The sequence below is a fragment of the Dendropsophus ebraccatus genome, chromosome 10 (genome assembly GCF_027789765.1).
Source record: "Dendropsophus ebraccatus isolate aDenEbr1 chromosome 10, aDenEbr1.pat, whole genome shotgun sequence".
NCBI lineage: Eukaryota > Metazoa > Chordata > Amphibia > Anura > Hylidae > Dendropsophus > Dendropsophus ebraccatus.
In genome coordinates, this window is record NC_091463.1 from 40,678,337 (window position 1) to 40,692,132 (window position 13,796).

Below are 13,796 nucleotides of genomic sequence, written 5' to 3' on the forward strand. Positions count from 1 at the left end.
AGCCTGTCACCCCGGCACGGGGGGTGACAGGTCCTCTTTAAAAGTGTTTCAGCTGCGGGATCGGGCTACCAGCAGTGCAGAGCTTGCTCAGGAATGGCAGCAGGCAGGTGTGAGTGCATCTGCACCCACTGTGAGGCGGAGACTCTTGGAGCAAGGCCTGGTCTCAAGGAGGGCAGCAAAGAAGTCACTTCTCTCCAGAAAAAACATCAGGGACAGACTGATATTCTGCAAAAGGTACAGGGAGAGGACTGCTGAGGACTGGGGTAAAGTCATTTTCTCTGATGAATCCCCTTTCCGATTGTTTGGGAAATAGCTTATTCGGAGAAGACGAGGTGAGCGCTACCACCAGTCTTGTCTCATGCCAACTGTAAAGCATCCTGAAACCATTCATGTGTGGGGTTGCTTCTCAGCCAAGGGAATCGGCTCTTTCACAATCTTGCCTAAAAACACAGCCATGAATAAAGAATGGTACCAGAATGTCCTCCAAGAGCAACTTCTCCCAACCGTCCAAGAGCAGTTCGGCGATCAACAATGCCTTTTCCAGCATGATGGAGCACCTTGCCGTAAAGGTGATAACTAAATGGCTCAGGGAACAAAACATAGAGATTTTGGGTCCATGGCCTGAAAACTCCCCAGATCTTAATCCCATTGATAACTTGTGGTTAATCATCAAGAGACGGGTGGACAAACAAAAACCAATAAATTCTGACAAAATGCAAGCATTGATTGTGCAGGAATGGACTGCTATCAGTCAGGATTTGGTCCAGAAGTTGATTGAGAGCATGCCGGGGAGAATTGCAGAAGTCCTAAAGAAGAAGGGTCAACACTGCAAATATTGACTTGCTGCATTAATTAATTCTAACTGTCAATATAAGCTTTTGTTACTCATAATATGATTGCAATTATATTTCTGTATGTGATAAAAAAAAACATCTGACAAACACACATAAAAACCAGAGGGCAGCAGATCATGTGAAAATATAATATTTGTGTCATTCTCAAAACTTTTGGCCATGACTGTACAAGCTTGATGATTATCTGCTGAGCTGTCATTGGAAGATTGTTGGCAGAAAAAGACCACTTGGTCCATCTAGTCTGTTCTTTTTAGTATCTCCTTTCTTATCTTAAGATATATGTATATATGTTTATACAAGACATGTTTAAATTAAAATAAAAATTTAATTATTGTTTGTGGTTGATTTACCAACCACATCTACTGGAATATTTTTCTAAGCATCTACTTCTCTTTCAGTAAGGACTTTATATGATATTATCTTACATGGGATATACTGTTTATGTCTAGTTTTTTGTCCAGTTGGGATTGGCAGTGCCGGCTATGATCCTCTGAGCTGTTTAGCATCATTTAATTGTGCTACTGCGTCATTTTTGCTGCTGTACTGCTATATACTAATCATATTGTGATACCGGTAGGTGGCTATTCTATAATTAGTTGCCACACCATCCGCGCAAGGGGGAAACTCCAGTTAAATGTATGTCTACCAATAAAGGGATACAAGGTAATAAAAGGAGATGTAGGAAAAGAAAAATTAAGATTGATCAAGTTATTATTGGAATGAAGAAATATATGTTGTGGACTGTTTGAGAAGCATGTTTTTTTTCTCTCTTTCTGCCTCTTCTCTTTTTCTTCTTCTTATTTATTTATTTTTCATCCAAAAGGATCTTGTCTTCAGGGGGATTGGCTAGGGAAGGGGGAGGGAGGTTGGATATTTCCTTTTGAGATAAACATGGAAGGTGTACCAAGGAAGCAGGATCGCCCTTTGGGGTTACAGAGAGCCCCAGCCTGAGAATTTAACCCCTTTAAGACAGAGCCCTTTGATGCACAAAAGTCCAGGTCAAATTAATGCGAAGTTCCTCCCCACCTTCTAAGAGCCATAGAGCTTTTATTTTTCCACCTACAGGGCTGGTTGGGGTGTCATTTTGCCCCATGATCTCTAGTTTTTATTAATATCATATTGGTGTAACAGAAAAATATTGATTGTTTTTATTAATTTTTTTGTGATATATAATTTAATAAAATCAGCAATCCTGGTGCGTTTTTTTTTCCGTTTAAGCCGTTCACCGCGCAGGAACAATAATGTTATATTTTAATAGATTGGACAATTACGCATGCTACGATATGTAATATGTTTATTTATTTATAATTTGAATTTTTACAATGGGCAAGGGGGTCTTTTAAACTTATATATATATATTTTTTTTAATACTTTTAAAAAACTTTTTTATTACACTTTTTTTTACACTTTTATTTGCTGTAAAAGATGCAATCATTAGATTACATATACTGATCTATGCTATGCCATCAGTGTTATCAGCGATCTATGTATATAGCCTGCCTGAGAGCAGACTCTATTGCCGAACCGACAGGACGGAGATAAGGAGTTTACTCCCGCCTGTCGGCACATGCAATCGGGACCCCGGGGTCCCGATCACTCAGTGACAGATGCTTGATATGTCACTGAGTACCTTAAACGGCGCGATTGCTGTAGATCACAGCGTTTAATGGTGTGTTTACACAGACAGATTTATCTGACAGATCTTTGAAGCCAAAACCAGGAACAGACTATAAAGAGGGATCAGGTCATAAAGGAAAGACTGGGATCTATCCTCTTTTCAAATCCATTCCTGGCTTTGGCTTCCAAAATCTGTCAGATAAATATTTTTGTGTAAACGCACCCTAAGGGGTTAATGAGGTGCAGCTGCCTCTTATCACCTCCAGCCCCAGACACTGATGTGAGCGGATTGCTCTCACTGCGGCACTCCCACTCACATCAGTAACCCCGTCAGTACAGGAACGTATATATACATCCCTACTGCACGGGGTATGTGCAGTAGGAACGTATATATACATCTTACTAACGGGAAGGGGTTAATTTATATGTATATATATATGTTCGTGTGTAAAATAGCAATTTGTAAGTAGTTTTAACTATCCTGTACCAATTTTATATTAAATCTTTTTTTCTTTGTTTATACTATGAAATGGAAACTATTAAAGGTAATAAAGACAATAAAAAAATCATATAATGATGCCAGGTGTACCAGGTGCTCTGCAAAGAATACAGCTCTGATTAGATGTAGCCACATGAAGAATACATTCCAATTATAGAGGATCTGCCCTCCCATTCTATCATGTTAATCCTTGTATCACCTAGGAAATAATTGATAATAATACATTTTAAAGTATGCTACCATGTAAACTACTGCACCAGGTCTTTAGGGAAAACAGCACCCCAAGGTTTATTTATCTTAAAGTATGTTTGATGTAAAAATTCTGGAGCATCTTTTTACATTATTTGCCAAATGAACATTTGCAAAAATATTTATTCCCGATAACTGGTGCTTGTAAATGGACCAGAGATCAAATGATGAACTAGAAAAAGCTTGTTCTTTAGTGGAACATATTGTTTATGAAGGCCTAAAAATTAGAGATGAGCGAATCCGCCTTAGTTTAGCTTCGTACGGAGCAGAACAATGGGCTTTTAAATCCCGTTGTCCACCAGCACCTTGGAGACAGCTTAAGGACTACCTAGAAAACATGGATACAGCCTGAGGCTATGTTCCCACACAGTATTTTTACTAAGTATTTTTGTCAATATTTTGCAACCAAAACCAGGAGTGGATTGAAAACAGAGAAAGGTTATGAGCAGATGGCCATCATTAAATAGAAAATAATTCCCTTTAATTTAAAACAACTTAAATTCTACATCTACTCACTTTCAACAGTGTTTGAGCATAGCATTTCTGTGTTTTCTATCCACTCCTGGTTTTGGTTGCAAAATACTTACAAAAATACTGTGAGAGAACATAGCCTATAGCTGTATCCATATTTTCCAGGTGGTCTTTGGGTTGTCTCCACCTTCTCCATGGAGCGGCCAGACAGCTGGTTTCAAAATCTGATTGAGGATGATGGCAGAGGGATGCTTAGTATCCCTCCAGTGCCCTGTGTCCCTCAATGTCCCTCTGCCATCATCCTCTCCAGCAGCCACAGCCCGCACAGCTCTGGGAGTCGGGACGTGACATCACCATGTTATCTAGGAAGTGACATCACCATGTTATTCAGGAAGTGAAGCCTTGATGCAGTAGTAAGTGCAGGGAAAAAGCACTTTATAAGCATTTCCCATAATAAGTGTATATTGGGGATATGTATAAGTTTTGGGGGGCAATACAATACTCTAATAAAAATGTGAAATGTGAAAAATAAATTCTAATTACAGTAGCACTTAAATATATTGCTTACATTGGATAAATATGATAGAGCTGATGAAAGTCATACCTGCCTTGATAATCTGAGGTTGAGGCAAGTGGCCTGTTGTTCTGTAAAATATACCTTTCTTGGGGTCCACCAACAGACGATAATATCCAGCCACTAAACAGGCAAAACTTGTTGCTTCAGGCCAGTCCATAAGTAACACAAGAGACTGAAAGAGAAGTAACAGTAACAGTACAAAACATCAATAACAAGCAACAATAACAGTACAAACACTTAGCATCAGACTAAGTTTACACACATTATATGAAAAAACAAGGCAAAAAAGTATTTCACAGCATTCTATGTTTGTATTTGGCAGGACTGTATAGAAAATTAGTTAATCAAAGAAGGACCTCTTTTAACCAATATCCATGCGCATCAAAACAATACTTATAACCTACAACTAAAAGATGCTGGACACAATACTACATTTATCAGAAAATACTTTATTGTTACATACAGAAAACATATTTAAAACCATATTAAAAAGGGAGCAAAAATCCATACAGCACATACATCAAATGGTATACAAGGCAGGAAAAATGTATAAATATTACAAGTTCTATATACTTAAATAGATGATGGTATATCACTTGACCCACAGAGGTACGGAAAGTACACACCAAAAAATAACGAAAAAATATGTACTAGAGAAAATAGTAATGATACTGGATATACAATGCTGCAAGTGCAGGCTACAGTGCAAACTAAGTGCAATCTCAATAATGCAATACCCAAAAGCTTAATTTGAGAAAAAAGTGCATATGTGTCATACAGAGATACCTCCGGTCTCAGGAAATGTCCTGCCCAGTACTACCACTCACCCAATGCTGCGTTTCGCCGTACAGGCTTTATCAAGGGTGTAAGCATGTTCTATTTGGCTGCTTTTAAAGGCTGTTAAAGGGGTTAAATGGGTTATCCAGCGCTACAAAAACATGGCCACTTTTCCCCCTCTCTTGTCTCCAGATTGGGTGGGGTTTGGAACTCAGTTCTATTGAAGTAAATGGAGCTTAATTGCAAACCATACCTGACCTGGAGAAAAGAGAGGGGTAAAAGTGGCCATGTTTTTGTAGCGCTGGATAATCCCTTTAAAGGGAACCTGTCACCAAGACATTTAATCTATCAACATCATGTCAGGCAGGATGTTGGCTGATTGTAGTCTCTCAACATGTTGAAAGGTTATGTTTTGTGCAATGAGGGTCTGCAGATCGTTGCCCTGCAAAATAGGAGCGGCAGCAGTAGACCGCCATTAACTTAATGGGCCACTAAATGATCTAAGGATCATTCAGGCAGCCCCTCCTGCAGCCCCTTGCTCATTGTCTGTGCATGTAATAGCATAGGCAGCAAGCGTGGAATGAGGGGAAAGCAAACACTCACTTCCCCCAGATTATAGTACCGTGTAATATAGCCTTCAGCATGGAAAGATCAGATACAAATTAGAAGTTAAACTGAATCTTTTCCCATAAAAATATATATCAATCTGCTCAGCTCCTTCTGCTCTATAACAAGATGCCGATAACTTAGGGTCCTTTTACACGCACAGATATCTGACAGATTTTTAAAGCCAAAGCCAAGAATGGATTTGGAAAAAGTAGAAATCCCTGAATCAGAACTTAAAACCAGAAATCAGAACTTCTCACTGCACGCTATGAAGCAAGCGGCCGGAGCCGCTCGCTTCATAATGGGCACTGACATGGTTTTCTACATCCGCTATTCACTGAATAGCGGCCGCAGAAAACTGACACGTCAGTTGTTTGCAGCGCCGCTAGGGGTCCCGGCCGGAAGGTATACTATGTGTATATGCTCAGGCCGGGATCCCATAGACACCCGGCCAACGTATTTTCTCGTATTAACTAAGGACGTTGTTGCAATCGTTGTGTGAACATAGCCTTAAATTGTATACAACTACAGCTGTAATGCACCATTTTCTTTCAAGTTTTTTGCAATTACAAATATACTGAAAATAGCATTCCCAATACCTTTGTGTCAGTGACGCTTGTTTCAACACGTGCCACACCTTGAGATTCTCGAAATAACTGGACTTTTGTAACTTGGGTGAATTCAAATAGCACTGTTGTTAGATTGGTCTTTAGATCAATTACATGACTAATACCATGGCGTGGACCAACAAGAAGTGTTGTTGCTGGAGTTTTCTCATCCTAAAAATAAAAAGGACACAATATTAAAGACATAGTGCAGATTGGGCAAACTGATTAAAAAAAAACTTGTATTTTGTGAATTAAGAGATAAATGGCCTGGTGATCAAATAGCATCACTATCAAAATTAAGTAAAGTGAAGCAAGAAAAATGTATACATTTAGATACACTATTGCCCTATCCCTGCTATTCAACATTATATTATAATCAAATATACATTTTCCAGATGTTCTTGTAGGTGAAATGTGAAATCCATATGTATAAGATCTGTTCATTTAGTTTATATCTTACCATGGCAACTGTGTTAAAGAGGACACCAGCAAATGTCGGTAGCTCATTAAGAATTCGTAGGTATCGCAGCTTGGCTTGGATAATAGACATCTGTAGGAAGAAGATACATGGTTTATACATTTAACAAACAAACTGTCAATAAATGACTGTGTCATTATTCTTACCTTGTTACCAGATAATTGGTTTTGGTGAATTTTTAGATGTTGGGCCAATGCTTTGCGGAGGGATTTTTCTTTATAGATTTGTAAGAGGGATGGAGGGAGGAAAGGTTCCAAGCCCCATTCTTTCCTACAGAAATGATAGAGTAAGAAGGACATTACATCACCAGGCCTGATATGTTTTTATCTTGATTTGGCAACACTAATTAATACAAATGTTCAAGGAAGGATTTACAGTTATATATGAATAATTTCGCAAAGGGATTTCCAGACCCATTGAAGACCCAGTGACTGGGCCAAAAAATGAAAAAAATTTAAGTAGAGATGAGCGAACCTGGAGCATGCTCGAGTCCATCCAAACCCGAACGTTCGGCATTTAATTAGCGGTGGCTGTTAAAGTTGAATAAAGCCCTAAGGCTATGTGGAAAACATGGATATAGTCATTGGCTGTATCCATGTTTTCCAGACAACCTTAGGGCTTTATCCAAGTTCAGCAGCCCCAGCTAATCAAATGCCGAAAGTTCTGGTTCGGATGGACTCGAACCCGAACCCGGTTCGCTCATATCTAATTTTAAGGTTATTGTCACACCTAAAACAAGGAGTGGGTTAAAACATGGAAACTGAAAATATTTCCATTATAATTTCTCCTTTCAGTTTCACTCCTGATTTTGGTTGAAAAAATACTGACCAAAAGACTGACAGAATCTTTTCATATGTATGAACATAGCCGGAAAGAGTCCTAATCGTAAGCCTCTATTGATATATCCATGATAAATACTTTACTTCCAGCATATGTGGTTGGTAAATTTACAGTAACTATGAAAACCTGCCTGGGATAAACATATATCTATGCTAAAATAATAAGAAAGTGATTACTAAAAGGGCACACCAGATGGACTAAGTAGTCTTTTTCTGCCGACAATCATCTCTGTTTCTTTGTTTCAATCTCATAGTCACAGAATATGTAACAATAGGTGCCCATACAGGGCTGTATTTACCAGTAGGCACCTGTGGCCTGGTGCCTAGGGCAGCACCTTGGTTAGGTTTTTATTTTTTTTTAGTCTCCCACCTCCTGTTCAGACTTGCCAGTAAATCTGGTGTCTTTTTGAGGAGGGGGGGCAGGTCCGGTGTGGTGGTGTTATCTAGTCACTGTATGGTGGTGTTGGTCAGGTCTGGTGTGGCAGTGATAAATGTGACGCCTGGAGCTATTACTAGGGATGGTCCGAACCGAGTTCAGTTCGGGTTTGTACGAACCTGAACTCTCGGTAATGATTCCCGCTGTCTGCCCGCTCCGTGGAGAGGGTGGATACAGCGGGAGGACCGCCAGGAAAACTGGGATACAGCCATAGCCATAGGCTGTCTCCCAGTTTTCCAGGTGGTCCTCCCGCTGTATCCACCCGCTCCACGGAGCGGGCAGACAGCGGGAATCTGATGCCGAGCGTTTGGGTTCATATGAACCCAACTATTACCAATCTGCCAATCCTGTGGTGAGAATTCCTTCAGACAATAAGCAGACGGCTCTAATCATTGATTCAATGTGGAAATTTGTTTGTTTTAAGCTGTTAAAAACCATGAAAAACATGATTCAGACAAATGTTTCTCTATGTAGAGAAATACATGTGGCCAACCCCCACGCTTCCCAAGATGGGGCGTCTTGAGGTTTAGTGTCTAGGGCAGCATCAGCTGTTAATATGGCCCTAGCAATGTATAGGCTATGTTTATACAACATACAACGCTGTAAACTACATTAATAATGGCCGTTGTTTTACAACAACGGTTGTGGTTTGGCATTAAATGACGGCTGTCCACTAAAGAATGGCTGACATTACTACATTGTGTGAACATAGCCCTTTACTGATTTCTGTACACTTGTGTGAAAACACAGATTGCACTTAGTACCACTTTTTATCCAGGACATCATCAGGACAACTAATATACCAGATATAAGTAGCAAATCATATTTTGGCTTAAACTCCCCCCCCAACCATTCTAAGTCTGGCAATAAGGGTGGGCTTTCTGAATGTAACAAAACAGAATGGCCCTATTAGGGATTCTGCAAGGATTATATTCAATATACACAATCCTTTCAGAAAGCTGTTTGAAGCACAGGTTTGTTGCGACTTCTTGTGGAGAGGCTTATCATATGTAAGGCAGGGTTCACACTACGTAAAAAAAAACGGCCGTATTTCATAACAACGGCCGTAATTGCACAAACAACGGCCGTTAGTTCACAAGTAACGGTCGTTATTTGCATAACTACGTCCATTGTTATGCAATACGGCCATGTTTTTTACGTAGTGTGAACATAGCCTAAGAGCATTTCAGCTAACATATACACAAGAATGGACTTGAGGAGGACTTGGAATGGGACAAACGCCTCATTGTCATGGTATATTGTTGCTATTGCCACACAAAACGTTGACCCCTTGATCTCTTCCAGGCAATAGGTGGTATTCTCCAAAACATAAGTATGGGTATTTTTCTATCAAGTCTTAAGCCTTAAAGGGGTTGTCCAGCGAAAATATTTTTCTTTCAAATCAACTGATATCAGAAAGTTATATAGAATTTTCTTCCCATACTTATTAGCTACTAAATGTCATACAGGAAATGTTTTATTTTCAGTCTGACACAGTGTTCTCTGCTAACATCTCTGGCCGAGACAGGAACTGCATTCTGATATCCCTTCACAGGTGTAAAGGGTACATTTACCGGTTTTCATACCTTATTTTATATCATACGTCATGGTGCTTGTTCAAGTAAAAAGTCATCTTTTATCAACTGCAGACTGTGTTAAGTGGGCGGGGCCTTGCAGCAATAGCGCCACTTAACCCCGCCCCTGCACCACCGTTGGTCCCGCCCCCTTGGCGCCCATTGGTGGGCCAACCTAAAGGGGGTGGGGGCTAAACCTTTTAGGCTAGCCTGTTCCAATGGCTGACGAGGGGGCGGGGCCAACGGTGGCGCGGTGGGCGGGGCTAAGTGGCGCTAATGCCGCAAGGACTCACCCACTTGCAAAAAGGAGGTGACAGTGTCACTTTAATATAAAATTGAGATAGAGTTCCTGTCTCGGCCAGAGATGTCAGCAGAGAGCACTGTGTCAGACTGAAAATAAAACATTTCCTACATGACATATAGTAGCTTATAAGTATGGGAAGACTTTTTAATAGAAGTAAATTACAAATCTATATAACTTTCTGGTATCAGTTGATTTGAAAGAAAAAGTTTTTCGCTGGACAACCCCTTTAAGGTTACAGAGTTCTGCACTGCCTAGACAGGTCCCCCTGGTAGCCTCCTAGTTACTCTGAAAGTATTTCTACTTAAAAACCTACTAAAGAGACTTTCCTTTTTGAAGTCTATTTTATCCTAAGCTAAGCCCAAGTATTTCAAATTGAACTGGCCAACACGCTTAAGTGCACACTTACTCACAACTTGTGAAAAGTATTAAGGTGTGCTGTCTCTTTAAAAACTGTTCAGTAATGCATTAAAGTGGGTAAGTTAACCTGGACTTTGTGGCTGATCTTCACTATACCTACAACCCTTTTAAAGAGCATGCATTTGGGACCCAGAAAGGTCATATATCACTTAGGCCCTGTGACAAGTGCTTATCGATACACTAACACCAGCCCTTGCAACCCCAACCCCTTGGTTACCAGACCACGCCACTGTACTAACACTTAAAAGAAGACTGAAGTAAAATGGCACTGTATAAATGCTTCTCCCTAAAAAATATGGCAATTTTTGGTGGCATTAACTATTTCATGGAGAAAAAAACAGTGATTGTTACCATAGGCACCAGAAATTAGGTTGTCACTTGAAGAAATACTATAAGTATAACAGATCTGAATAAACACAGAAAAATATAAGAATTTTTGGTGGCATTAAGAATTTTATATATAAAAAAAAATTAGTGCATGTTGCTATGGCAACATGATTTACATTGTAGCAACATGATTTACATTGTCACATATAATGGTGCTGTATAAATACTTAATGCATGTAGCAGAATACAACAATATTTCCTGCCAGAAACATTTTCATAAGAATTATGAAGAAGTTTATGTTGCTATTAACAATAGGATTTACATTGTCACTTAGGGAAAGACAAGTTTAACAACATCGTACAAATGCTTGACACACAGGAGGATACAAATATTTTTGCCTGCAATAATTTCATGGAAAAGTATAGTGTATGCATTTTTTTTAACATTATAGATTTTTTTTCCGTAAAAAAAAAAGGTATGGATTTTGGGAATGGTTTGCTTTGTTATACATACTGCACTGCTTTGCACAGCAAGGGTCCAGTTGTTTAGGCAATTTAATACACATAGTTGTCATGGCATTCCATGTGTGTTACTGTATATATGCATATATGATATCTAGTATTGTTGCAGCATACATTCTTGTAAGCCATGTCTTACAAAATAACCAATAACACTTCGCTAAATATCTATATCATAAAAATGAAAGTCTGTCTGTCTGTCCGTCTTTCCAATATAGACTTCCAAACGCCTGAACCGTTTGACCCCAAATTTGGCAGACAGATACATTAGGTGCCTGGGCAGGTTAGAGCAAAGGTTCCGTCCTTGCCAGATGTACAGGAGGGGAGGGGGGAAGGGGAAGAATGCCCCATAGAAATGAATGTGAAAATCTCCACACTGCACACACAGGTGATATAATTAGCTGCAGCAGCTTGCCAGCAGGAACGGCAGTTGGGAGCCTTAGCAACCAATAGGATTACTGCTTTCATTTTCACAGGGAGCTGTGGTTGCTAGGGCTAGCTGCCTCACAACATCCACAGAAATAACTGGTAGACCCTCTTTTAACACCACCATATCTGACCTGACCAATACCGCCATACCAGACCTGACCAATACCGCCACACTGTGACTGGATAACACCGCCACACCAGACCTGACCAATGCCCCCATACTGTGACTGGATAACACTGCCATACAAGACCTGACCAATACCGCCCCACTGTGACTGGATAACACCGCCATACCAGACCTGACCAATACCGACACACTGTGACTGGATAACACTACCATACCAGACCTGACCAATACCGCCATACTGTGACTGGATAACACCGGCATACCAGACCTGACCAGTACCACCCCACTGTGACTGGATAACACCGCCATACCAGACCTGACCAATACCGCCACACTGTGACTGGATAACACTGCCATACAAGACTTGACCAATACCGCCATACTGTGAATTGATAACACTGCCATACCAGACCTGACCAATACCGCCATACTGTGATTGGATAACACCACCATACCAGACCTGACCAATACCGACACCCTGTGACTGGATAACACCGCCATACCAGGACCTCCACCACCTATATACTACAGGTATACAGGACCTCCACCGACTATATACTACAGGTATACAGGACACCAAACTATACACTACAGGTATACAGGACCTCCACCAACTATATACTAAAGTAGGGAGAGAAGAGGGAAGAAAGCGGGGGCGCCTCCTGGTGCGATAAACGATGGCCAGAGTATCAAACACGAGAAAAAAGTGTTGCACTCACCTAGAGGAGTTGTGCTGGATTATAGGCACAACTCTATATTAGGCATTGTAGATAGAACACCGCAGCTCCTGCCGGGGTACGTCCAAGGGAGTTGTACGATAAATGATGAGGTATGCCGGCCACGGCAGGCTTTAGGACCATGTGAAGTCCCGGCTTGTGTAGAGCGCAGGTGTCCAGTAAACCACAGATTGGAGTGGTTTACTGGACACCTGCGCTCTACACAAGCCGGGACTTCAAATGGTCCTAAAGCCTGCCGTGGCCGGCATACCTCATCAACTATATACTAAAGGTATACAGGACCCCAAAACTATACACTACAGGTATACAGGACCTCCACCAACTCTATACTACAGGTATACAGCACCTCCACCAACTCTATACTACAGGTATACAGGACCCCAAAACTATACAGTACAGGTATACAGGACCCCCAACTATATACTACAGAACACTACAGGTATACAGGACTCCAAAAGTATACACTACAGGTATACAGGACCTCCATCAACTATATACTACAGGTATACAGGAACCCAAAACTATACACTACAGGTATACAGCACCAACACCAACTCTATACTACAGGTATACAGGATCCCAAACTATACACTACAGGTATACAGGACCCCAAAACTATACACTATAGGTATACAGGAACTCCACCAACTATATACTACAGGTATACAGGACCCTCAAACTATACACTACAGGTATACAGGACCCCCAAACTATATACTTTAGGTATACAAGATCTCCACCAACTCTATGCTACAGGTATACAGAACCTGCACCAACTCTATACTACAGGTATACAGGACCCCAAACTATACACTACAAGTATACAGGATCTCCACCAATTATATACTACAGGTATACAGCACCTCCACCAACTTTATACTACAGGTATAAAGGACCCCCAAACTTTACACTACAGGTATACAAGACCTCTACCAACTATAAACTACAGGCACACAGGACCCCCAAACTGTACACTTCACACTCTACCAGCTATACACTGCAGATATACAGTACTTCCCAAACTATACACTACAGGTATACAGCCCCCCCCCAATTATACACTACTGGTATACAGGACCCCTCTAAACTATACACTACAGGTATACAGCCCCCCCAACTACACACTACAGGTATACAGGACCCCCTCAACTATACACTACAGGTATACAGTCCCTCACCCCAACTATACACTACAGGTATACAGGATAGATGTTTGAAGTTTTTAGTTTATTTCTAATGTGCATAAGCTAAAATTTACATAAACAGTGCAGAACTGTTGGGTATATAGGGGCATATAGGGCTACTGGCGATTTTCCCTTAAACAAAAAAAACAAAACAAGGACATAGATTG

At 40.6% G+C, this 13,796-nt stretch overlaps 1 protein-coding gene across 1 annotated transcript in view; it reads right to left on the minus strand.

Moving 5' to 3' along the window:
* Positions 1–13,796, minus strand: part of FRMPD3 (FERM and PDZ domain containing 3) — a 94,250-nt gene that overhangs the window by 26,084 nt on the left and 54,370 nt on the right. The window contains exons 9-12 of the mRNA XM_069943972.1: positions 6,883–7,006; positions 6,719–6,808; positions 6,250–6,429; positions 4,295–4,439 (exon numbers count right to left, since the gene is read on the minus strand). Of these exons, the coding sequence (XP_069800073.1) occupies positions 4,295–4,439; positions 6,250–6,429; positions 6,719–6,808; positions 6,883–7,006 (539 nt within the window). The remainder of the gene's footprint in view (positions 1–4,294; positions 4,440–6,249; positions 6,430–6,718; positions 6,809–6,882; positions 7,007–13,796) is intronic.